Below are 27515 nucleotides of genomic sequence, written 5' to 3'. Positions count from 1 at the left end.
AATGCTTTTCCATTTCTTAACTGTGTACTAAAGTCTGCACTGATTGCTTGTTTTTGGTTGTGTCCTTTTGTTATCATTAATGATTTCATCATTTGTCATTCAGGCCCTTGCCCTCCATGATTTTCCCTGCCTTTCCTGTGGACTTTAAATCTGGTATATTTGGCTCTTAATCCTAACTAACCTACAGCCATGTCAAACTTCTCAAATTGAATTTGCACATATTTTAATTTGGTTTGTTAATTTGCACAAGTGCTTCCCAAACTTTTTCCGCCTAAGACCCCATTTCGAGGCTTGACAATTGCAGTGACTCCAGTGAGAGCCAGGTGGGTATAGAACTGAGAGCGGGAGAGATTCCGGAGTGCTGGGTGGGGTCTGTTTTGTGAGTAACGGTAGGATACTGGCTTTTTGGAGCAGGAATTGGGCCTCAAAAGATCAGTTAGGGCACACCCACAATCCTTTTTTAATATGTGGAGTTAAAGGGAACTCGGCTTTTGCATTCCCTTGCTGTCTTTGAGCTTGCAACCCCAAAATCTGATGTCTGGTGTCATGATCCTTGGTTTGGGCAACCCTGCTTTGCACTGTGTGTAAGGAATGCTTCTTTGAGGCCATGCACAGCTAACCTGACCTTCTGCTATAATGTTTTACTTTCTTGTCTCCTGATTTAATTACATCTGTTTTCCTTTTACTTGTAGCACCTAAAGTACAACTTCTGATTTTTATTTGCCTTTTGAATTATTTATACTGCCTCTTCCATCTAAACTCTGCAGCAGCTTGCTATATCTTAAACAGCAACTTCCAAACCTGCAGCCTCTCATCCAGATGGTCAAGAGCGACAAGTGCATGGGAACACCATCACTTCCAAGTCATGCGTTATCCCAACTTGGACTTACATCTGTTCCTTGATTGTCACTGGGTCAAAATTGAGACTACGCAGTGGGTGTACCTTTATCCAAGTGACCTGCAGTGGTTCAAGAAAGTGGTGTAGCAATAAGGATACCCAATTTTGGCCTTGCTAATGACACCCATATTCTGAGAGAGTTTTAAAAACTTCTAGGTGAATTAAAAATTGCTCTGAATTACTTTTCACCAATTTCCCTTTGGATTTGCCAGAGACAATTTGTTTGTATCAATTGTTATTTTTCAAACTCTGTTTTGATGTTGCTTTTCCAAAAGGGGTGCATTGTAAATTCCTCATCTGGTGCATTCTTTGTTTTATAATTTAAGATGCGCCATTAAATTGGATTCGCACATAAGACAAAGGTGCAGAATTAGGCTACTCGACCCATCGAGTCCGCTCTGCCATTCAATCATGACTGATATTTTTCTCATCCCAATTCTCCTGCCTTTTTCCCAAAACCCCTGCTCCCCTTATTAATCAAGAACATATCTGTCTCTGTCTTAAAGACACTCAATGACCTGGTCTCCACAGCCTTCTGCGGCAAAGAGTTCCATAGATTCACCACTTTCTGGCGAAGAAATTCCTCCTCATCTCTATTTTAAAGGATTGTGTCTTTAGCCTGAGATTCTGCCCGCTGGATTTTCCTACTAATGGAAACATCCTCTCCACGTCCACTCTATCCAGGTCTCGCAGTATCCTGTAAGTTTCAATAAGAACCCCCTTCATCCTTCTAAATTCCGAGTACAGACCCAAAGCCCTTAACCGTTCCTCATACAACAAACTCTTCATTCCAGGGATTATTCTTGTGAACTTTTTCTGAACCCTTTAAGGCCAACACATTCTTCCTAATAGTAGCAATACCTAAGGTAGCAACGAGAAAATTTAGGCTCAGATTGTCATATTTTGGGAAAGATCTGCATTTTCCAATTGGGAAATATTCTTGATGTCATAGGCAGTTGCAGTGTTGAATCTATAGGGGGGTTTCATTGTTAAAACTGACTGTGTCCAACATCGATCCTCTTTGTTACTTTTCAGTCTGACTAATTTGGAGCATTTGTCGCAGTTATATTCCCAATTGATCTCGCTAAGCTGAGAGCAAATGAAAAGTCATGAATGCTAAATAATGCAAATGTAAATGTTGCAAATACTGAAGTCAGCCCACATGTTAATGAGCATATTGATTGTAACCCTTCGTTAACATTTCCTGTTTTTATTTAAATTAGGGTGGCCGTGCAAGTTTACTTGTAATAAATACTGTGAATAGTAACTCAAAATGGTGAGCGATGAAGTAACCTCTTGATTAAAATCCTTTAGGATACGTTCAGTGATATTTTAACTACCTCCTTATTTTGCAGAATTGCAATTCTCGGAAAGCTAAATAGCTTGGTTAAAGAGTGGATCCGGGATACTAGTGAAATTAAGGTACGGCTGGTGCTTAATTGAAATTTCATTCTTTGCATGTTTTATGCTGTCACTTGCAACTAGTATTTGAATAGATATATTGGAGAATGATGGTCTAAGACAATGCTTCTGAAAACAGGCAGCTTTTTTTCAACATAGTACGGGGTGTGGGATCCTTCCTGAGAAATTGGTAATTGTGCACTGGGACTGAGCAAACTAAAGGGTGTTTCAGTTTTTTGTAAGTAGCTTCAAGAATATTTGAAGTATGTAGTGACTGTATCACAGTGTCAGAGAGGAAGTTTGATGAGGACTTGTCTGTTGAGGTAGTATGGGCGGAGATTAGAAATAGGAGAGGAGAGGTCACCCTGTTGGGAGTCTTTTATAGACCTCCTAAAAGTTCTAGAGAGGTTGAGGAAAGGATTGTGGAGACGATCCTGGTTAGGAGTGAAAGTAATAGGGTAATTGTTATGGGGGACTTTAACTTTACTAATATTGATTGGAATTGCTATAGCTGTAGCTCGTTAGAGGGGTCAGTTTTTGTACAAAGCGTGCAGGAAGGTTTTTTGACTCAGTATGTAGATAGGCCGACTAGAGGTGAGGCTATATTGGATTTGGTGCTGGGAAATGAGCCAGACCAGGTGCTAGACTTGGAAGTTGGTGTGCATTTTGGTGATAGTGACCACAATTCGGTTACGTTCACCTTAGTGATGGAAAGGGATAGGCATGAACCTCGGGTCAGTAGTTTTAGCTGGGGGAAGGGTAATTATGAGGCTATTAGGAGAGAATTAGGAAGCATAGGTTGGACTAGGAGATTACAGGGGCTGGGAACGTCCGAAATGTGGAGTTTTTTCAAGGAGCAGCTACTGTGAGTCCGTGATAGGTATGTCCCTGTCAGGCAAGGAGGAATTGGTAGGGCTAGGGAACCGTGGTGCACTAAAAAAGTTAATTCGTTGGTTAAAAAGAAAAGGGAGGCTTATGTTCGGATGAGACTTGAGGGCTCAGGTAGTGCACTAGAAAGCTTTAGATTGGCTAGGAGGGAGTTGAAGAGTGAGTTAAGGGCTAAAAGAGGACATGAGAAGACTTTGGCCGATAGGATTAAGGAGAATCCTAAGGCGTTCTATAGGTATGTCAAGAACAGAAGGTTGGTTAGGGCAAGATTAGGGCCAGTTACAGACAGCAGAGGGAAGTTGTGTGTGGAACCGGAAGAGGTTGGAGAGGCATTGAACCAATATTTCTCTTCGGTGTTCACGCAGGGGGACATGAATATAGCTGAGGAGGACACAGGGTTGCAGGGGTGTAAAATAGACAGTATTGCAGTTGATAAAGGGGATGTGCTGGATATTCTTGAGGGTTTGAAAATAGATAAGTCCCCTGGTCCGGATGGGATTTACCCTAGGATTCTCTGGGAGGCAAGAGAGGTGATTGCAGAGCCTCTGGCTCTGATCTTCAGGTCGTCGTTGGTCTCTGGTATAGTACTGGAAGATTGGAGGATAGCGAATGTTGTCCCATTGTTTAAGAAGGGGAACAGAGAGTTCCCTGGGAATTATAGACCGGTGAGTCTTACTTCTGTTGTGGGCAAGGTTTTAGAAAAAATTATTAGGGATAGGATTTATAGTTATTTGGAGAGTAATGAATTCATTGGAGATAGTCAGCATGGTTTTGTAGCGGGTAGGTCGTGCCTTACTAACCTTATTGAGTTTTTTGAGAAAGTGACCAAAGAGGTGGATGGGGGTAAGGCAGTTGACGTGGTATATATGGATTTTAGTAAGGCGTTTGATAAGGTTCACCATGGTAGGCTTCTGCAGAAAATGCAGATGTATGGAATTGAGGGTAATCTAGGAAATTGGATCAGGAATTGGCTATCAGATAGGAGACAGAGGGTGGTGGTTGATGGTAAATATTTGTCATGGAGTTCAGTTACGAGTGGTGTGCCTCAGGGATCTGTTTTGGGGCCACTGCTGTTTGTAATTTTTATAAATGATCTGGTTGAGGGTATAGTTGGGTGGATTAGTAAATTTGCTGATGACACCAAAGTCGGAGGTGTGGTAGATTGTGAGGAAGGGTGTCATAGTTTGCAGGGAGACTTAGGTTGCAGAGCTGGGCCGAGAGGTGGCGGATGGAGTTTAATGCGGAGAAGTGTGAGGTAATTCACTTTGGTAGGAATAACAGATGTGTCGAGTATAGGGCTAACGGGAGGACTCTGAATAGTGTGGATGAACAGAGGGATCTAGGTGTATGTGTACATAGATCCCTGAAAGTTGGGAATCAAGTAGATAAGGTTGTTAAGAAGGCATACGGTGTCTTGGCGTTTATTGGTAGGGGGATTGAATTTAGGAGTCGCAGCGTCATGTTGCAACTGTACACAACTCTGGTGCGGCCGCACTTGGAGTATTGTGTGCAGTTCTGGTCCCCACATTACAGGAAGGATGTGGAGGCTTTGGAGAGGGTGCAGAGGAGGTTTACCAGGATGTTGCCTGGTATGGAGGGGAGGTCCTATGAGGAGAGACTGAGAGATTTGGGGTTGTTTTCGCTGGAAAGAAGGCGGCTAAGAGGGGATCTTATTGAAACATGTAAGATGATTAGAGGTTTAGATAGGGTGGATAGTGATAGCCTTTTTCCTCAGATGGAGAAAGCTAGCACGAGGGGGCATGGCTTTAAATTAAGGGGGGGTAGTTACAGGACGGATGTCAGGGGTAGGTTCTTTACCCAGAGGGTGGTGAGGGATTGGAATGCCCTGCCTGCTGCAGTTGTAAATGCGCCTAGTTTGGGGGCGTTTAAGAGATCCGTGGATAGGTTTATGGACGAAAAGGGATTGGTTTAGGTTAGTGGGTCATTGTTTTTTTTTAACTGGTCGGCACAACATCGTGGGCCGAAGGGCCTGTTCTGCGCTGTAGTGTTCTATGTTCTATGTTATATGTTGAATATCAAATGGTTTGGGGCTCCCAGATGAGACTAGACTGCACAAAAGTAAAATGCCACAGATGAAGGAGCACAAGTTCCCTTAACATGTAAATACACTGAGGTGGCACCAGTGTGTAGGCTTGAACTTCAAATGCTGAATGCATCTATCTTTACTCTTGATTGAAAAAACAATGTATGTGCACTGATTATCGTAAAATCCCCTTGAATTGGTAACGACCTCGCCACTTTCATCATCCAGTTGTTGGTTTAGGTTTGCACACCACTCCAGGATTTGAGTGCACAGTCTCAGCTGACATTCTAGTAATGAGAGGGTGGTACGTTGATAAGACATCAAATGACATCTTGTCTTTCTGTTCAGATGGACTTAAAATTCCCATAGCATTAATTGAGGAAGTGTAGTGAGATCTGGCATCCTATCTGAGGTTTTTTCTTAAGCTTTCATCACCTAAAATCAACTTATTGTTCATTGCTATTTGTGGGGGCTATTTGTTCATCTATACAGCACCAGTCACTTTGCTTCAAAATTTGCAAAATATTGAGACACCATGAGAAACCTGTTAAGATACCATAGATACGCAGATTAATTTGTCCTTCAGAGAAGATGTAAATTGTTGATTTTTCTTTTCCTGCAGAACCTTCCACCATCTGTAATAGAGAATGTTGGTGGGAAAATTTTTACATTTGGCTCGTACAGATTAGGAGTGCACACAAAAGGTACGTTGTCGACTTTAATGTATTTGGCTAAAATCATTGTTATGTGCACATCTGACAATACATACATCCAGCACTGGATGGAATTTTCTAAGCCACAGATCCCTATACCTACAGCAATGCTAATATTAAGGGGAAAATTTAGTCATTCTGAATCCACTAGTCCTAGTTAAAATTCCAGCCTTTGAATGACTTGTTAACATCTGCAGTGGTGTCTGGGCACCATCAGTTTAATACATTTTGAATGATAGGAGTGGCAAGACAGGGGACAAGAATCTAGTTTTGGATTTATTAAAAAATGTCATTGAAAGCAATGGTGCTTAAAACCCACCTGGGTATGTGAGTTCCTTCTACCTGGTCTGAAGTTCCAATTATGTACTGAGTATAGAGACACTCCCGTTGTTAAGGATTGGGATGCAACTTTGAATCTTGGTAAATTTCAAGAGCTAAAAAGAAGTCCATTCACAAGTCATAAGACAGCAAAAGAAACAACAAGTAGACCAAACCAAGCTGGAATATTCGATGTTGGAAATCTGAAAAGACTGGAGATACTCAGCAGGTTAGGCACTATCTGTACAGAAGGGAAAGGGAAATAAGAACATAGGAGCAGGAGTAGGCCATCTAGCCCTTTGAGCCTGCTCCGCCATTCAGTAGGATCATGGCTGAACTGAAGTGGATCAGTTCCACTTTCCCGCTTTCTCCCCCATAACTCTTAATTCCCCTGTCTACCAAAAACCTATCTACCCGTGACTTAAATATATTTAGTGAGGTAGCCTCCACCACTTCAACCGGCAGAGAATTCCAGAGATTCACCACCCTTTGAGTGAAGAAGTACCTTCTAAACAACCCCCCCTCCCCCGTTATCCTTTCTAAGCGGGAAGAATCTCTCTACCTCTACCCTATCCATCCCTTTCATTATCTTATATGTCTCTATAAGATTCCCCCTCATCCTTCTAAACTCCAACGAGTACAGACCCAGTCTCTCTTCATAGTTCACCTCCTCATCTCTGGTATCAGCCTAGTGAACCTCCTCTGCACTCCCTCCAAGGCCAAAATATCCTTGCGCAAGTGCAGTGACGAAAACTGCACACAGTACTCCAGCTGCGGCCTCACCAGTACCCTGTACAGTTGCAGCAAGACCTCCCTGCTGTTATATTCTATCCCCCTCACTATAAAGGCCAGCATTCCATTCGCCTTCTTGATCACCTGCTGCACCTGCAGACTGGGTTTTTGCAACTCATGCACAAGGACCGCCAGGTCTCTCTGCACTGTAGCATGCTGCAGCTTTTCACCCTTTAAATAGTAATCCCTCCTACTATCATTTCTACCACAGTGGATAACCTCACACTTGCTAACATTATACTCCATCTGCCAGGTCCTCGCCCACTTGCTCAGCCAATCCAGATCTCTCTGCAGACTTTCCACACCCTCCACGCAGTTTGCTTTACCACTCATCTTTGTGTCATCAGCAAATTTCGTCACCCTACACTCAACCCTCTCCTCCCAGATCATCTAAATAAATGGTAAATAGCTGAGGCCCCAGCACTGATCCCTGCGGTGCTCCACTAGTCACCAACCACCAATCAGAATAGCACCCATTGATACCAACTCTGCTTTCTATTAGACAGCCAATCCTCTATCCACACTAACACCTTACCCCCAACTCTGTGCACCCTAACCTTCTGTAGCAACCCTTTATGAGGCACCTTATCAAATGCCTTTTGAAAATCTAGAAACACCACATCCACTGGTTCCCCTCTGTCTACCACACTAGTCACGTCCTCATTGAGATCCAATAAATTCGTCAAACACGACTTCCCCTTAATGAATCCGTGCTGCGTCTGCTCTATCAAACCATTCTTTTCTAGGTGTCTCACTATTCCTTTGACGGATTCAAGCATTTTTCCAACTACAGACGTTTAACCGGCCTATAATTCCCTGCCTTTTGTCTGCTTCCTTTTTTAAACAGCGGCATAAAATTAGCCGTTTTCCAATCTTCCGGTACTTCCCTGGAATCCAACGAATTTTGGTAAATAATTACTCAGGCATCCACTATCACCTCTGCCATTTCCTTCAGAACTCTGGGATGCATTCCATCCGGTCCTGGGGACTTGTCCACCTTCAGTCCCATTAGTCTATCAAGCATTACCTCTCTAGTGACAGTAATCGCATTCATAAGAGTTCATGTTTCAGATTGACCTTTTGATAAGAACTAAAAGTTTGCAAATGTAATTGGTTGTAAGCAAGTATGGAGGCAGAAGATGGGTAAGAAATGGCAAAATGGAAATTCTGTGGTAGGGTAGAAGGCTGGAGTAATTAAATGATAACAAAATGGACACTTTGTGAAATAGACATTGGGGAGCAGGCTGCAAAGAACAAAAATGGTAAGTGAGATGCAGAGTTTTTGGATTGCTACATCACAATCACCAATGAATTGCAGTCCTCTTGGAAGCAGTCCGCAGTTGCTCCGAGCTTGCAGTAGGTCCTTTGTTGCAACCACTTTGCCTGTTAACATGCACCTTATATTAACCCTACATAGTAGATATTGCAAATTGTTTTATGTTTCTAACCTTGTACAGCAAAATTTGTGGCTTTAGTCTCTTAACAAGTGCCTCAAATCTCAAACATTGTCTAAGTTATTGGTCCCTAACCAGATCCTACCAAAACCTGGGTGTCAGGTCCAGGATCACAATACATTCCATATATGCATCCTGCCAGACCTGGACAACATTCAGGCTTGCTGACAAGTGATATTCATGCCACACAAGTGCCCACTAAAGTCCATTAAACCACCTCCCCATGACATCCAAAAGTATCACTATCCTGAAGCTATGGATTAGAAACTTGACTGGACCAGTGATTCAAACACCGCAGCTACGAGAATAGGCCAGAGACACTGAATTCTGATTCTCCAGCCTGCCCATCATTTGCAAAGTACAAGTCAGGAATGAGAGAAAATGCCCTCCCCATTTGTTTGGATAAATGCAGCTCCAACAATGCCAAAAACACATTATTCAAGCAACCCATTTGATGTGCACCATATCCATCAAATAAACATTAGCAGTTGTAAACTTTATATTCTATTTTGAGACTGTAACTTTAAACTTATGTGCAAGTGTAGAGTCATGTGACCAGTTCAGAATTCTGCCTGACAAGCCTGGATGGTTGGATTGTTAGGGGAAATCGGAGGAAGCCTCAGGATGTTTTATTCACAAAGTGCAAATATCTACTACGTAGGGTTAATATAAGGTGCATGTTAACAGGCAAAAAGTGGTTGAACAGTGGTGGATGCAACCCAGCCAATTGACACTGTAGGTTAACTAATCTCATTAAAACACTATCCCTCAAAGTTGATTCAACCTGGATGGCCTCAATGACGGCTCCACTTAGAAGATTTCAATCGCGTTTCCTGAGACTCTTCCCTTGGATTCCAAAGTTTGTACTGAAGCATCAACTCCTAAGCAGAACTTTAGACTTTATCGGTCATGCCGGGTGGTTATGACTGTTCCAAAGAGATACTTTTGCCCCTGGCCCACAGCATGGAGTCGCCACCTTCAATTATCACAGCTTCTCTGATCACAGCCCCCTTTTCTGCTTGGAGCCTCTTTTTTTTTTTTTCCTGCTCTTTCTTAACTGGAACCTGTCTGGGACTTCCTTTGCCACCCTATCCTGGGACTCCTCTCGACTATAGCACTGTGCTCTCGGTCATGATCTGGATTTTCGTGTATTTCTGTTTTCCTTTTTACACTGGTACACTGTCAGGATAGCTTAGCCCTTTAACTGCTGGAATGTGCATGCACTATGAATTCCTGAGGACTTGGAGTTCCTGGCCCTTGTTTGCCAATGAGGTAGGTCTGAATTTCTTGACAACTGCTTCAGTATCTGAGGAGTTGTGAATCATACCAAACACTGTACAATCATCAACAAACATCCCACTCCTGTTTTATGATGAAGGCAAGGCCATTCGTGAAGCAACAGGACATGGTCCTGAAGAGCTCTTGCAACAATGACCCGAGGCTAAGTTGATTACCCTTTAGCAACTGCATCCCACTTCTTTTATGCAAAGTCTGACTGCAGCCAGCAGAGAGTTTTTGCCTTGATTCTCAACTTTAATTTTGCTAGGACACCTTGATGCCATACTAGGTCAAATGTTACCTTGATATTAAGGGCAATCACTTGCCTCACTTCTGAATTTCCACTCTTTTGTCCATGTTTGGACCATAGCTGCTTAAGTTCTGGAGCTGTGGTCCTGACCATCAGTGAGTGGGGTTGTTGCTTCTATATAGCACAGTAGATGCGAACTTATCGCTTTGCTAATGTTCGAGAACGTAATGAAACAGCAGTTAGCCAGATTGGATTTTTCTTGCATATCTTGATGACCAGGCATCCCTGGGCAATATTCCACATTGGCAAGTAGATGTCAGTGTTGCTGTTGTACTGGAGCAACTTGGCTAAGAATGTTACTCACTCTGGAGTGTCCGCCTTCAGTCCTACTGCAATATTGTCAGGACCTGTGGGCTTTACTGTATCGAGTCCCTTCTATGTTCTAATAGAATATGAAATTAATTGAATTGTCTGAAGTCGAGCATACATAATGATGGAGACCTCAGAAGGAGGCTGAAATGGTTATCAGGCACTTCCGCCTGTAGATGGTTGCAAATGCTTTTGGTTTTGCAATGACATGCTGGCTTCTCCATCATTGAGGATACCAGCTCCAGTTACTTAATTGTCAACACCATCCACAACTGAATGTGGCAGGACAGCAGAACTTTGATATGATCCATTGGTTGTGGGATTGTTTAGCTCTCTATAGCATGCTGTGTCTGCTGTTCAATATGCCTGTAGTCTTGTATTTCTAACTCTTGGACAACCTTTATACGGATGGCTGTTCTCTCAACCTTTGGGAATTACTATGTAAGCAGTATCTGTAACACTGTTTCAGCTGAAAATGTTGAAGCCTTCTGTGTCTGCATTCAGTTAGCTGGGTACTACAAATAACCTTGATGGCTCTGTTACCAAAGAAAATTGGCCCTTATTTCTGTTCCTAATGACTTTGCACTAAACCACACTGGAAGTTTGATATTAGGACTGAATCCAACTGTGGTGCCTCTGGGATTGATTAACCTGTTGAACACTTGCTGGAGAGTTTCATGTGCTGGTGGCGCCACATAGCCGTAAAATTCCAGACTTTCGGAGATGTATAGAGAAAGGGTGAATTTGGATATTCTATTAACGAGCGTGCTAAGTATGCACAGTAAGGCAAAAATCCTTATTCTTTTAGGTGCTGATATTGATGCTCTATGTGTTGCACCTCGCCACATTGAAAGAATTGACTTCTTCGCATCCTTCTGTGAAAAGCTGAAGCAACAAGATGAAGTGAGGAATTTACGGGTAGGTATGGAGAATGTTGTATTGCTTGCATGTTTATAATGTTCATTGAATTTATGTGCTATATTGACTAATCTGTTTGTTTTTTTTTCAGGCTGTTGAAGAAGCTTTTGTCCCAGTAATTAAACTGTCCTTTGATGGTATAGAGGTACTTAAGTATTAACTGGTTTGCATCGTTTTTCAGTTAAATTTGTAGTTTATCTACAAGATGATATTAAAATATGATTTTTGCATGGTGGAATTAATCACTGATAGCTAGTGTAATTCTACAATGTTTTAGTATTTCATGCCTATATATGTGAAATTAATTAAGAAATGCTGATATCAGTTAACTCCATGTGCAATTAAATGTTTGCAAGTCTGAAGGTGAATTCTACTAAACTGAAGTGCGCCATAATATACTTATTGCACTCTTGTAAAGTAGCTGTTTATATTAAATCAAAAATGCATAGAGGTAAATTTTCTAATAATTAAATCACAATGCGTATTATCTTTTAGGAAAGTAACAATGCGATCAGTTTAGGATGTCAAATCTTCTGTTTCAGATTGATATTTTATTTGCGAGATTGGCACTTCAGACGATTCCTGAAGATTTGGATCTTCGCGATGATGTGCTACTTAAAAACCTGGACTTGAGATGCATTAGAAGTCTTAATGGTAAGTGACTCTCGTGCACAGTGAATAACTTTGTTGTGAGAAATTGGGAGAAAAATATTTATTCTTGCCTTGGTTATGGGTTAATGAGGAGAAAGGCAGGGATGATGGGTGGAATACATAAATGTAATCCATTTGTATTGAATATTTTACTGAGGGGACTGTTCCAGTTTAAAGAAAAGGGCTTTGGATGTAAAATTCAAGTCTGGTGTTTTTAACACTTTTTAAAAAAAATTCTCTCTCTGCTCTACAAAAAAAAACCCAAACCAAATGGTTTAAAAGGTATTTAGAATCCCTACAGTCAAAATAGGCCATTTAGCCTATCGAGTCTGCACTTATTCTCCAAAAGTGCATGCCTTCTAGGCCCTCCCTCTGCTCTGTCCAGTAATCCTGCGCATTTACCATGGTCAATCCACCTAACCTACACATCTTTGGACCCTGGGAGGAAACCTATTCAGGGAGAATTGCAAGCTGCACAAACTCACCCATGGCTGGAATTGAACCTGGGTCCCTGGCACTGAGGCAGCATTGCTAGCTGTTGTGGCATCCCTTTCATTTAAGGTGTGCAATAGCTCTAGTTGGCTGACCTCCAGTGTATTAAACCCTTGAGTCTTTCACCCACTGAATGTAAACCAGTCAGTTGAGATGATGAAACAATAACATTTTCCAAAACCAGTATTTTTTTTAAAGTCATACTTCTTAAGGCAAATAAGTTTAAACCCTTTTGGACTGTTAAACCGAAACGTGTTTCTTCTTGTTCAACAGGTTGCAGAGTCACTGATGAAATATTACATTTAGTACCAAACATTGAAAATTTTAGGCTGACACTGAGAGCAATTAAATTATGGGCAAAACGTAAGTGTACACAAAATGTGAAAAATCATTGTTTAGAATTTGAGTTTTCAGGCATTATGGTGACAGGGGTTACATTTTCTTTCGTAAGAGAAATGTGTGAGCCTTTCAACAAAGCACAACATTGCGTCAGTCTGTGTGCTTGTGGAATCTCTTGCACTTTCAGAAAAGCCTACAGAGGCCTATTTAACCCAATCGTTACCTTGCTGTTATTTGAGTAGCCCAATTACAAAATGTCTTTTAACCATCTGCCTACCCAAACCAGAGCAAATTCTCAAGATCTCTGGCTTCCCACAACCTCGAGGCATCTGAAGTTCGATTAAGGTGTTTATCTTATGGTTCTCATGCTGTAGCTGTCTTTTGTGCATTGTAATAGATTTTTGCCGAAGTTTACCTTTTTACAATTTGGTCCCATTTCAAAATCTTTAGCATCAAAGGCACTTGATCAATGAAGGTACAAATCGCAATTCCTCAGCCTCTTTTACAGAGTGCATCACAAACAGGATTAAACATTTAGGGTAAGCTTTTCCCTTTACCCTATGCGACATGTTTTGCAACAGCAGAGCTGGTGGTGGGATCTTCTGGTCCATTGTGAATGGAGTTTTCCTTTGTTCGCAACCTCTGCTGCCGTAAGCAGTGAAGTTGCTGTCAGCAGGAATGGCCAGAAAATCCCCCTCGTAAGTCAGTATAAGACTCAGTATGAACATCCCAGAAAGTGTACAATTAATCAGAGCATTTAATTTTATTAAAGGCAGCCCAATGTAGCGTTTTCTAGGATTCTTACAGAAGTATTGCTTGGACCTGAAGGTGCCTAGCTTTGTGTTATTAAAGCTACATCCATTCAGGTGAATGGAGAATATTCTGTCTCAATTCTGCTGTGAAGCTTCTAGATGATGGTGATTTGAAGGGGAATTTTTTGCAGTTAGTTTACATACTGCATGTGTATACATGAATTTCTTAAAACTACTTGAAAGGCCTTGATGTGCTTAATGCAATGCATTCAGACCCAGTCATGTTAAGGAAAAGAAACTCAGTAAACAAACTTGGGACTCTCATCTGGCACAGAATTGCTGCTCCCTGGACCAGTTAATGCATTAAACAGAAGGAAGAAACATTGTAATGAATATTGCTTAGGGTTAGTTTTCAGTTTGTACTGCCCTATGTTGAACTGAACTATGGCTCAGGTTAAATCACTGCTTCATGCTGAATTAACTTTGTTCTTCTGGGCCGTGGTAGAGTTGTTGCAGCTGCCCTCTTTGATCCTTAAGTAAATAATTACTCGCATATTTTGCCTCTGATTATTCTTTGCCTGAAAAATACACGTTTGTGGATGCACATTAGAACATAGTTGTATTTTGTTGTGGTACCTCCAGTTGAATGCCCTAAAGATGCTCTGCATGTAGGTTCTGATATGATGAACCGCTTGGGTGAAAAGTAGCATTCAAGTTGTGTTCTGAAAAACTTCATGTTGCTGGGGACAGGCTGTTGGACTGTTCAAGTCATACAAAACCATTTTCAGTGAGCAGTGTTTCAGCCAAACATTGAGTAGTGTTTAACTTGGAATTGTCACCTTTGAGATTTTGGAACCTGTGGGATTCACATTTCTTTAAATTCTGGGCTGTGCACTTTGCTGCCTGTCCAATTCCTCATCAATTCCTGATGGGTGATTTTTAGCTCTTAGTTTGGTATTTTTCATGCTCAGCATTCCTGGATACCAAAAGAAAAAGGAAGTGACTCCAGTTCATAGTCACCAAGTAGGGAAATTTGCCTTTACAAATGGGAGATGACCAACAAAGATGCTGTCCATGGTTCAAGTCAGTGAACAATGGAGTGCAGAACTGGGCCTTGTATAACAGTTGGCACAGATAAATTTCTGCTCTGCTTTATCGACTTTACAAAATAATGGTAGTATATATTTGTGTACTGTGTATGTATAAAGTGATTTTTCAGAATGGCAAAGACTAACCCATAGCAGGGTAATCAATATTTTTCACTTAATCTTTCCTGGAAAATGGCCATGACTCAAATGTTTGAGCCTATTAGTTTTTCTTTCTCCAGCTTGAACCAATTTGATGGATGTATTAAGTAATCTTTAACAAGTGGGGACTGTGATTCTTGGTACTTCTGCAGCTTGACTTTGTCTGCCATAGCAATAATGTTACGCAGCCATCCAGTTCAGCGCTGGTAAATGTTTTTAAAATGGTGGTAGAATTGTCACCTTCATCCTTGTTCTTACCTACCTCCTCTCCCTTCTATTCATCTTCTACTATTCCTCCTTAGCCTTCTCCTTCCATTTTCCACTGTATCTACTATTGTATGGAAGAACTCATTCGGAAATCATTCTCCCATCTGAATTTTGTTATGTCATAACCTGTAGTTTCAAATGCCACTAATGTAAGTTAGAGAAGTTGCAATATGGTTGAGAAATTGAAAGGTTAAATCATAAATTAACTGTTGTAATGTGTGAAATATATTAATCATGCTGAAAGGGAATCTCTTTTAAAACAGGCCACAACATTTACTCGAACATATTAGGCTTTCTGGGTGGTGTCTCATGGGCCATGCTGGTGGCAAGAACATGTCAACTGTACCCCAATGCTGTTGCATCCACTCTAGTACATAAGTTCTTCTTGGTGTTTTCAAAATGGTGAGTGTTGCTTTCTGTGGATCGATCTTGTAATGAATTTGGTAGTATACACTTAGAAACACATGATGTGTGTACGCTTTTGCCTCCAGATTGTGTAAATATTTTGCTGCTTATTCCTTTCACGCACACAACCACCAAAAACGTCTGGGTAATGGGTCAATTGTTTGATAAAGGGAAGGAGGCATATGGGGCAGTGGTTGGCAAATAAAGTTGAGGAACCTGTATCAGGTTCTCTCCCTCAGTCTGCTCCTGCCTAGTGAAAAGAATTCTGTTCTGTCTTTACTGATGTAACCATATCATTCTAATGAATCATCTTTTTGCATCTTCAGTGCCTTTGCATCCTTTGAGACTAAACTGTTGACAACTCCATCAGTTGAGGTCTAATATTTTGTTCAAGTTTAACATAATTTCTCTGGTTACTTTTATCCTTAAAGTACCCCAGTTCTTTGGTCTTTTCTAGCCTAACTGCATTGCTATTTCTCACTATTTATGTATCCGTATTCCCAGATCCTTCTGTCCCACTACCCAATTTGGGAATGTATTTCCAAGGAATGTTTGCTATAATATTTTTTGTACTAAGATGTATCATCTCTCACCTTTTTTTTTATAGAAGTTTATTTACCACTGATGTAGCTTATTTAATGTTTGAGTCCAATGCAAGACATGCCCTGATCTTTGCATGGAGTTGTAGCCAGTGTTCACTTTGTGCTGTTCTGATTAATAGAAATTTTAAATAGCTACACAACGAGAAAGCAGATTTTTAAAAATAAATACAGGTTTTAATTGTTGCTCAGTTTTATTTACACTACTCCTTTAGCTTATTTAACTTGTGCTAGATGCGACATATAATCAGACGTGGGGCCCTGTCCTTTCAGGCAGAAGGAGCATGTCCACATTTTGTATCGTTTTTGAACTAAGCAAAAGCTTGGGAGCATCATTCCCTGATTGGTCAAGACATTGCCTTGAAAAATCAATCAACACTGTCCTGCCTGGTTTGAATTTAAGCGAATGTGGCAGTTAACTGTTCCCTGGTGCGTCCTCCATGGCAATTGCTGCACCAATCTGAATCCACTTGCCAACCAGCCAGCGCACACTTTTCATGCAGTATAAATTGTTGTTCCCTTTGTATTCTTGCAAATTTTGTCTTGATGAGCGCAAGATAAAAAGCTTCAGCAGCATGTCTCTGTCTTGTGTGCAACACTCTTCTTTCTGAAACAGTAAACTGGAATTGTTTTATTTTTAAATACTACGTGAGCACAGTAGCAAACCACATTTGTAACCTGGTGCCTTCCTTCAAAGAACTTGGCTCGCCATGTGAAAACTGTTAACCTGTTAAAAATCAGTGGCTTGACTTGGCCCGTCTGAGTTCCAGCTGTATTTTCTTTAAGAAAGTAATTCAAATTAAATTTTACCAAGACTTTTATTCAAAAAATACTGTTTAGAGTTACAACAAAGAACTCCATTTGTGAATCTTATAGTAGCTAATAAATCAATTGTTTGCTCCTATTTGTATGACAAAAGTGTGTTGATGATCACTGGGGCAGTAGCTGACTCACTTAAAGCTCTGCTGGAGAGCACTGCACACATTTTTAAATTGCACAGCTGAAACTATTGAAATCACTACCTGGGAAAATTGGCAGCAATAACAGGTTTGCATTAGCTGGACTGGAGTTTGGGTTACTAGCAGCATAAGCTATGTTGGTCTAAATAGATACTCTATTATTAAATTACCTGTACAAGTTAAGCTGTAATCTTCAAATATAAGAACTCAAAGTAGTATTTGAAATGTTACTTATGCCCATGAAACATCCTTGGCTAGATGTAAAGCTGTGTAAATAAATGCAAAAGTAAAATTAATCCATCTGAGTTAGGTTTCAAGATAGCTTTGTTTGGCAACAATATCTTAGAAAAAGTAGCGTTTAATCACCAAATGGGCCAGCCTTTACGACTGCCCAAACCAGTGAAGGATTAATCAGTAAAACCGTATTTAAGCAATTATTGGAAACACTTATGAAGCAGCATGCAGGTTACTGTGAGGAAAAAGCACTTTCAAAAGTATGCCTTTGCAGTCCAGCATATTTGTTTCAGGAGATTCTGAAATATCAATGCTGTTGCTTTTTCTTGGCAGGGAATGGCCTAATCCTGTCTTGTTAAAGCAACCTGAGGATTGCAATCTGAATCTACCAGTTTGGGATCCACGGGTAAGTTTAATTGTGACAGCTCTGAACGAGGCTGTGTTGGTTCAGGTTCTTACACTGCGATGTGTTTTTTTTCACTGGTCCTAATGAAAGAAGTGTATTCTGATGAAGATGGAACAAATATATAGAGGCTTAACAGCAGATGTAGGAAATCTGAACTATGGCGATTGATCGGTAAATTATATTATGTGCAGTACTGAATGCTTTTCAGATGGTGTTTTATTTGTGTAATGTAGCTCTGCTTCATCAGCTGTTATCTCTTCAATTTATGCCTTGTGTTTTTGCAATGATTAAAGCATGGCATAGATGGATTTAAATATGGTGTTATGCCATGGATGCATTTACGGGAAAGCTGGTACCTATGAGGAAGAAAGAAATGGGATGTGGGAGGAGGCTCGTGCAGATTAGACCCGTGGGACCAAGTTACCTGTATCTGATTCATAATGGCTAACAAGAATTTATTAAATCATTATCCCAGAGATTTTGAAACTTCATCCAAAATTGAGATGTTACTTCAGGGATTTTATTTCTCATCTAACAATATGAATATTATTTTGCTTCTTAATTTTGAATTGTTGTCTATTCAGAACCTGTAACAACTGTGGGTTATTATCTTTTGTGTATAGGTTAACCCAAGTGACAGATACCATCTAATGCCAATTATCACACCAGCCTACCCACAACAAAACTCTACATACAATGTCTCTGCATCTACACGTGCAGTGATGATGGAGGAGTTTAAGCAAGGTGAGTAATTGTATCAATAAAAACAGCAAATACTGGAAATGCTCAAGGTCAAGTAGCATCTGTGGAGAGAGAGAAAAAGTTTGTTTGACCATTTGTTAATTTTATGCCTTGTTTGTTTTGGAAAGTATACTGTATTTTTAAAATCAAACTTTTTCTAAGTCTCCAGTCATGCCTTTCAAACCTTCTAATGTGTTGCATCTAAGTAGAGGTAAGGAATCCACTTTGTTTCCTCGCAGGTCTTTCGATCACAGATGAAATTTTAATGGGTAAAATGGAGTGGTCCAAACTCTTTGAAGCTCCAAACTTCTTTCAGAAGTACAAGTATGTATTCAATTACTTATGAGTGGGACAAAGGTTGTGAGGGCTAGCTTATGTTTCACTTTTGGTTCCTATACTCAGAGGCAACTTCCCTCCCTCTGCTCCCAAGAAAAAAGGAAGTGTAAATCTCAAACATTTTTGATTTTGATTGCAATCCAATGCTGAGTGGCTAAGTCGTAACACCTGAGCCTGGTTTAAAACAATTTGATTGAACTAGGAAATTTCCAACCAGGTAGCCACTGATCTAAAAGAACTATGACTATTTGACGAGAACACCAGTTTTGTAGTACAACTTTATGCAAATGTGATGGGCAATTTAATTATTCATTAATACTTAAACTCAGTCTGTGTTGCGAAGTGATTTAATATTATGAAATGCCTTTCCACTTGCCCTTTTCCATTAACTACTTAAAGTTTTTTTCTGAAATCCTTAGCCAGTTTTCCATACAATATTAAGATGGATTTCTTTCAGGAGAATGTTATTTTTAAGTGAGATTCTTGATGTTTAAAATCTAAGTGCTTATTTTCCAAATTTATTTGGTACACCCTTATGAGACTGAGCATAATATTATCAAACTTGTCATAACTTTGTATCCACTTCCCTAATAAATATTTTTTCTTAGCAAAATGGTGAAATGTCTGTCTGTCTGTTCACAGCTGTCCACAAAGTCAAAATGGAAACTTTGGTTTCACTCTCTCTGGATATATGAATGTAATGTAATCTAATAGCTTAATAAATCATAGGTAATTTTTGATTGTCAAAAAGGCTGAGGTTCCCACTCATGGTCCATGTTGAAATAACTAATCTCATTGGGGTAACATTGTAATTGGGACATCTTTGCTGAAAGGGGAAAAAAAATCAGCTGGGCTCCTGAACCTCATTAGAATCTACCAATGAAAATGCATGCCTTTTGACAAAGGCAGCAATGTGGTTGGACTATGATCATCCGGTCCCAATTAAGACAAGTGGATGGTGACCTTGTATAATTGGTTAAAATATGCTTGTTAAAAGTTCTTTATCTGAATTCATGATATATTTGCAATAAAATAAAGGATATGGTTTAACTCTAATTGCTATTAGAGATATAATTACAAGGAAATATTCCAGGGTGCATACTAAGTCATTTACTGACCCCCTAATAATAGTTACACTGTCTAATAGGGCATTAAACAAGAAATTATTGAAATTTGTACTTAAAGTAGCATAATTGTGGGGATTTAAATTTTCATTGAACTGAAACAGCCAATTTGGCAAAGAGGTTCCAATCTTATTAACTGATCTTTATTACATGATAGAGCAGGCTTGAGGAACTAAATGGCCTCCTGCTGCTGCTCGTTTGTTAGTTTGGGTGATAGTTTCCTCTTTTAATTGAACCAACTAGGGATAAAGCTATCTTGGATCTACTGTTGTGTAATAAAGCATGATTAATTGGTCGTTCTATCTGGTATTCTACAATCATGGTAGAAATCCACTGGGAAATAGTGATCATAATGACATTGAATTCCATATAAAATTTGAAAGTGACACGTGACAATCACCAAAAAGTAAACTTAAAGCCAATTAAGTATGAGGGGAGAACTGGCCATGATTAAATTGGTAAACAGACTAAATGATATCACAGTAAATAGAGGGAAATATTCTTTAAAAATTCAAAATGTTCAATCAAAATAAATTTCATTGAAAAGCAACGCAAAGGACCTACCTGCGGCTCACTCAAAACTAAGGATAGTAATAGATTAGAGGAGGCTTAAATATTGCAATGGACAGTAGAACATCAGTATTGGGAGTGTTTTAGAAACCAGCAGAGGATCACCAAAAGATAGAATGAGAGTAAATAAGTCAAATGTAAAAAGAGCTTTTGGAAGAATATAAAATAGGAGTAGCTGAAGCAAACATTGGTCTCTTAAAAGCAGAGATAGGAGAAATAATCGTGGAAATGAAGAAATGGCGAAGTAATTTAACAGATACTTTCTGTTTCACAATAGAAGGCAAGTTTCATACCAGAAATAAATAGTGATCTGGAGGGTTAAAAGAATGGAGAAATGAAGGTGATTAATATAGGCAGAGGAAAAAATATTGGAGTAACTTAAGGGACTGAAATTTAACAGACCCCTGGGAATGATGGCCTACACCCTAGGGTTCTAATAAAGATAATGGATGTGCCGGCCAAGTTTTTTCCAAAATTAGATTTGGGAATGGGCGCATCAAGTTGAAAGTTAGCAAACACAACGCAGCTTTTCGAGAAAGGAGAGAAAGAGATAGAGAACTACTGTTGGCCAATCACCATTGTAAAGCCTGATCTCTGTCATTGGAAGATGCTGCAATCTATTAAGGAAGTCTTAACAGCTGAAAAGTATACAATTAGAACAAAACAACATTGTGTTTTTACTGTTTGGCAAATTTATTTCAATTGCATTACTTTACTTTTGAGGATTTAGGGTAAATAAGGGGTAGCTAATAGATGTAGTGTACGTGGATTTTGAAAAGGGGTACGCTAAGGTGTTGCACCCAAGGTTAATAGGCAAGATAGGGGTTTGTGGTGTTGGATGTAATATATTAGTAATATAGAGAATTGGTTAATGAGCAGGAGGCAAAGACTGGGCATAAATGGGGCATTTTAAAGTTGATCAGTGACTAGTGAGGTGTCACAAGGATCAGTCCTGGGCCCTCAGCTATTTATATTTATTAATGACTTGGATGAAAAGTCAGTGAATAATGTATTCACATTTGCTGATACAAAGCTAGGTGGGGAGAACATAGGCTGCAAAGAGATATACTTAGGTTAAATCAATGGGAAAGGGTGGCAGATGGAATATACTGTTGGGAAGACTGAAATTATTCACTTTGGTTGTAGAAATGGAAAAGCAGATTTTTTTTTAAAAAGATGCAAAACTTGTAAATATTGAGAGATTTGGGTGTGCTTGTGCAAGGGACATGCAACGTGCAGGAAAAGCAAGCAATTCGGAAGGCTAATGGCATGCTAGTCTTTATTGAAGAGAGGATTGGAGTACAGAAAAGTCTTGGAACAATTGGAAAGAACACATCTGGAATACTGTGTGCAGGTTTAGTCTCCATATTTAAGGAAGGATTTAGTTGCATTGGAAGGCAGTACAATGAAAGCTCACTAAATTGGCACTTAGGCTGAGGTTTCTTATGATAGACTGAGTAAATTTCTACATTATTGAGTGAATACAAGGCAATCTTATTGAAACAAACAAGATTCTGAAGGAGCTTGATGGGGGAGACAGATTGTTTCCACTAGTCAGGGAATCTATAACATGGGGGCAACAAATTCAGTGCAAGGGGCTGATCAATTAGGACTATGGTGAGGAAAAATTACTTCATTCAGAATTGTGAACCTTTGGAAATCTCTACCCCAGAAGGTTGTGGTTGCTTCATCGCTGAGTACATTTATGGCTTGGGTTTTGGTGTCTCAAGAGAACTGAGTGATATGGGGAGTGGGCAGCAAACTGGAATTGAAGGCAAAGATCAACCAAAATCATTGAATGGTCAAATCCTGTTTCGAATGGTTGAGGAGGCTCGATGGGCTGTATGGTTTTTCTTTCTTTTGTCACATTCATTCCATTTAAGACCACAGGGGGGAAAAAAGAGAACCTGTAATGAGACTTTAGTATCTAATGTCTTTTTGTTTGCACATTTATAGCCATTTGCTGAACCTGAATATGTAGGCTGGCGCAGGACCAAAGACGATGGGAGATCAGATTTGGGTGCTAAAGCAATTTTTCCTGAGTCTTTGTTACAGGAAACACTTGAGGTGTAATCTGTATCTTTTGCATCCTGTTATATCAATAGGCATAAAGTTGAATGTAGTTTGGATAATTTCTTCCAGTGCCAAATTTGTTGGAATAACTTCAGCTTCCATCTACTGTTAAGAATACAGGGAAAAAAACTTGCCTGGAGTCATCCTTATTGCCAACAGCTCTAAATCTGTCTTGAGCATTGTATACACCTCGGCACATATTCTACCTTAAGGTCACATAAACTCAAAGTTAGTGCAGTTGGTGCTGTTCTGAGTTTTCCCAATTCGTCTGAGCTCCAATATTTTGCCCTCTGTAGCATCCCCGCTGTTTTAAAAATTGCAACTTTTGTATGATTGAACAGGTTGTATGCCTGAAGAAGATTTCTCTGACTCCAGAGTCATTGAGCTGGAGTGAGAGTTGGAGACGTTCTGACACATAACTGGAGGGGAAAGTGTATTTGGACAACTTGCTCCAGACCTTGGTCACACCTTGTAGTTGGGTACAAGATCGGAACAAGATTGATGTGACAGTAGTGTACTGAGGACGGGGAGTCCAGAGGGTACACGGAACAAGGAAGGATCCATTGGCTAGTGTATTTTGCCAATTTAGTGCCAGGGTAAGGGAGATCTTGCACCAGCTTGATGGGATTTTGGAGGGACAAGATTCAATAGTTTGGGTCCTTGTTGGGACTGACCTCCAGGATAGATGTCCTGTTCAAAAAGCACGAGGGGCTAAATCTTTAAAAAACAAGACCTTGAGGATTATAATCCCTGGATTAATTGCCGAGTTGTTTTCAAATTGACTTATTTAAGCAAAACAAGAAGATAAGTGCATGGTTCAAGGAATGGCATGGGAAAGAAGCGTTCCATCTGGCAGGACACTGCTATCAGTACTGGGACAGCAAGGAATTGCACTTGAATCAGATGTGACCAGGCAGGGTTTGATTAGCAAAGATTAATAAAGCATTCACAAAGATGTTAAACTAGTAAATGAAGGATGGGCTCAAGTGAGAGTTTGTATAAAGAGTTGTTCTAAACCAAAGAGTAATAGTGAAACTGTGTATAATCATACATTAAAAGTGAAAAATGTCAGGTATTAGAACGGAAGAGCAGTAGGGGTGTGCAGCCCAAATAAGCATTGTATGTTCAAATGCATGGAGACAAATTGAATGAATTTCAGAATTAATTGGTGAATTAAAAGCACTGATGGTCCAAAGAGATTTGTATCTATTTACATCATTAAAATGTCATGAACAGATGCAAAAATATCAAAGCCTTTTGGAAAACAGGTCTTCAGACTGTAAGAACATTATGGGGGATTTTTCCCATCCCACCCATCCTGGGAATAGGGGATGGGGGGAGGTGAACCATGCAAAGACACATTGAACTTGGGTGGGATTTTCTAGTTTTGGGGCGAGCGCAGCTGGAAAATCCTGCCCAAGGTGTTAACAGCCACACTATTCTGTAAGCGCTTGTTAGATTACTGTGTTTTGTTGCAGACACTACACTGACGGAAAGATATGTTTGTCTTTTGAGGGAGTGCAGTGTAAATTTATTAGAATGGTATCTGGAGTCCAAGGCTTAAAGAGATTCTACAAAACTGAATTTTGCTCCCTGAAGTTTAAATTTAAGTGGTGGTTTGATTAAAGCCTTCAAGATATTTAATGTGGACTGATCAGGTAGATGGGAAGAAACTGCTTCCATTGGTTGGAAAGTTAGGACAAAGGAACATAGCCTGAAAATTAAAGTCAGGCCTTGCAGGAGTGAAGAACATAAGAACATAAGAAATAGGAGCAGGAGTAGGCCATCTAGCCCTTCGAGCCTGCCCCGCCATTCAATAAGATCATGGCTGATCTGTCGTGGCTCAGTTCCACTTTCCCGCCCTCTCCCCATAACCCTCAATCCCTTCTCTTATCAAAAACCCATCAACCCGCTTCTTAAAAATATTTAGCGAGGCAGCCTCCACCACTTCCGTGGTAGCCTTTTGGAACCATATTCTGAAAGCAGCAGATGATAGGTCTGTTAATTTTAAACCTGAGATTGCTTTTTGTTGTCCTAAGTATTAAGTGATGTGGAGCAAAGGTAGTTTTGAATAAAAAAATCAAGAACTGCTGTAAATACTCAGCAGGTCAGGCAGCATGTATCATGAGAAAAAAAACAGTTGGCATTTGAAATCAATCTTCCAGGTGTCAGTTATTCAGTCTCTTTATTTGTAGAACTTTTGAGCTATGAAGAGAGGCTGAATAGACTGGGCTTGTACTCGTTAGAGTTTAGAAGGATGAGGGGGGATCTTATTGAGATGTATAAGATGATGAAAGGGATGGACAGGGTAGCGGTGGAGAGGTTCTTCCCACTCAAAGGACAGTAGGACTAGAGGGCACAGCCTCAAGATAAGGGTGGTGCAGTTTAGAACAGAGTTGAGGGGGAAACTTCACTCAAAGGATGGTGAATCTCTGGAATTCTCTGCCCGTTGAAGTGGTGGAGGCTACCTCGCTAATATATTTAAGACGTGGGTAGATAGGTTTTTGGTAGGCAAGGGGATTAAGGGTGATGGGGAGAAAGCGGGAAGGTGGAACTGAGCCACTTCAGCTCAGCCATGATCTTATTGAATGGCGGGGCAGGCTCGAAGGGCTAGATGGCCTACTCCTGCTTCTATTTCTTATGTTCTTATGTATACAAGAATTGTCCTCATCCTGTGGGGAGGAGAAACTACTTAGCATTACTGCTCCTTTAGAACTTCATGTACAATCTCTTGGTTTGAATATATTTTCCCCCCTCCCCCCATCTCAGTCAACTCACTGGATTTAAGGTTGCCTATTAATGGCTCTGGTTCCCATTGTCTTGCTGTTAGCTATGATTTGTTTTTCTTTAGATTTGTGTAGTCTATTAAAGTTTTACTTTCACTTTTTGTTCTCCTGCTCTTGGATTGGTTTAAATTTCCATTCCACCAACCCTCTAGATGCAGTCCCTATTGCTATAGATCGTTTCTAGGAATCAGACAGTTTCTTTCATGTTGTACAGCTTTCAGGCTTTTGGAGCCTTCATGGTTATGTACTACTCAACGTGACAGTTACCCTGTTGCCTAGAGTAGTTACAAGTGAGTGACTATAGTGCAGGTTTGTGACTTAAAATTTTTATTCCCAATGCACAGGTTTGTCCAAAGCAGTCTCTTTGAGCTCGGCATTGGCATTGCTTTGGATTGGTAGAGAGCGAATGGATGAAAGCATTCTAGAATTTCATTGCATCATATTGTGCAATTTAATCGTGGATTTAGGTGACAGCCATGATCTTGTTAACTTGTAGAATTGACATGGGGTGACGTAGTGGTTAGCATTACTGCCTTAGAGCGCCAGGGACCCAGATTCCATTCTAGACTTGGATAACTGTGGAGTTTGTAACTTCTCCTTGTATCTGCGTGGGTTTCCTCCAGGTGTTCCGGTTGCCTTCCACCATCCAAGGGATGTACAGGTTAGGTGGATTGGCTGTGTTAAATTGTCCCTTACTGGCCAAGGATGCATGGATTAGCTATGGTAAATGCGCAGGGTAATGAGGATAGATGAGAGGGCTGGGTTATATGCTCTTTTGGAGAGTTGGTGCAGACTCGTGGACCAGGGGATTTTATGGGAGTAAATGCCAATCTGTATTCCAATGTTGAGTTTTCTGCTATTGTCAAATTTTGCTGAGGTGATACAATTAAAGAACTGGTTCCCAGACTTCTTATTAGGCTTCCGTTCCTTTCTTCCTGAAGAAATACATTCATTGCTGTTCCAGAATGGTTTAGAGGGAGTGGGGATCTTAGCTTCTGTCGTCCTGTTGTATACCAACAATAATTGACCGAGGGAGACTAAATTCATCATAAAACTATTAAAAGGTGGAAATGTTCAGGTCAGGTGGCATCCTGAAGAAAAACAGTAATTTATGTTGATAACATTTCATAATTTACTACCATATTCTGTTTTAGTTTCTGATTTGCAGCTTTGAGATATTTTGCTTTTGTAAAAGAGGTCAGTAGGACCTCAGTCTTTATTGTAAAGGAGTTGGGTTAAAATAGGGATGTTTTGTTGCAATTGTACAGGCTGTTAGTGAGGCCTCACTTGGAATATGGCATACAGTTTTGGTCCCCTTTCCTTTAAAAAGGATATAGTGACATTGGAGGCAGATTAATGGAGGTTCACCATGCTAATTCCTGGGATGAAAGAGTTGCCCTGTTAAGAGAAATTAGTCTGTGTCAGCATGCCTTGGAATTTAGGAGTGTGATACTGTATAGTTTCACTGGGATGATGCATGGAATGGGAAACAATCCTAAGGTACTCAAGCTATTTCCACTGGATTGGAAAGAAGTGGTTTTAATAGAGCTTTTCAAAATTATGATGGCATGAATAAATAAAGATTATTTATTTTGGTTGGTGAATCAGTGATGGGCGGGAAGTGTTTCAATTTTTAAATTGTCATTGAAGAGGTGAGAGAATGGTTGTGATATGGGCATTATTGCATATTTTAAAGGAAATTGAATAAATATTTCATGCTGAAAATGGGAATGATAGTGCAGCATGATTGGTTAAATCTAAAACTAACTATCAGTGGAAATTGTTAATTCTGGTTTTTAAGTTATTCCTAAAAATTGGTCCCGGCATATTGCAAATTCTTAATTGACAACATATACAAGATTCGTAACCACATCCTAAAACAATCAACTTCACAAGCTTGGTGGAAGTTCTAACCAAACGCTAACCTGTTTAAAAGTTAAAGTGTGGTAGCCACAAAGGAGGCAATGCAAATTGCATTGTGACGGTTGACACTGAAATTTCTAAGCTTCGGTGATGTATACTCTGGTAGGTATTTTTGCATCAGCCAGTGAAACTATATTTATTGAAAATTCCTACATTTGCACACAGTGCCAGTCAAATTTTCTCTTTTTAATTTCCTGTGTCCACATTTAGTCCACAGAAGGTAAGGGGCCTGTAGTTGGGGGTAGGGTGTTAGTGTGGATAGAGAATTGGTTGTCAAATAGGAGGCAG

General features: G+C 40.1%; 1 protein-coding gene across 7 annotated transcripts in view; it reads left to right on the top strand.

Annotated features, from left to right (window-relative positions):
* The window catches only part of LOC145352423 (poly(A) polymerase type 3), a 74876-nt gene that overhangs the window by 16275 nt on the left and 31086 nt on the right, over positions 1–27515 (top strand). For 3 of the 7 annotated variants that reach the window (XM_080202266.1, XM_080202265.1, XM_080202269.1), the window contains exons 3-12: positions 2254–2320; positions 5854–5935; positions 11214–11323; positions 11415–11468; positions 11866–11977; positions 12740–12829; positions 15335–15473; positions 17602–17674; positions 18298–18418; positions 18655–18739. In XM_080202266.1, coding sequence (XP_080058392.1) covers positions 2254–2320; positions 5854–5935; positions 11214–11323; positions 11415–11468; positions 11866–11977; positions 12740–12829; positions 15335–15473; positions 17602–17674; positions 18298–18418; positions 18655–18739 — 933 coding nt within the window. Of the gene's footprint in view, positions 1–2253; positions 2321–5853; positions 5936–11213; positions 11324–11414; positions 11469–11865; positions 11978–12739; positions 12830–15334; positions 15478–17601; positions 17675–18297; positions 18419–18654; positions 19365–27515 lie in introns of those variants that run through there. The other 4 variants (XM_080202268.1, XR_013888542.1, XM_080202270.1 and 1 more) reach the window with 4 other exon arrangements.

The sequence above is a fragment of the Carcharhinus amblyrhynchos genome, chromosome 14 (genome assembly GCF_965287045.1).
Source record: "Carcharhinus amblyrhynchos chromosome 14, sCarAmb.v2.hapA, whole genome shotgun sequence".
NCBI lineage: Eukaryota > Metazoa > Chordata > Chondrichthyes > Carcharhiniformes > Carcharhinidae > Carcharhinus > Carcharhinus amblyrhynchos.
Note: the sequence above shows the minus strand (reverse complement) of the source record. Positions and strands in the feature narration are given on the sequence as shown.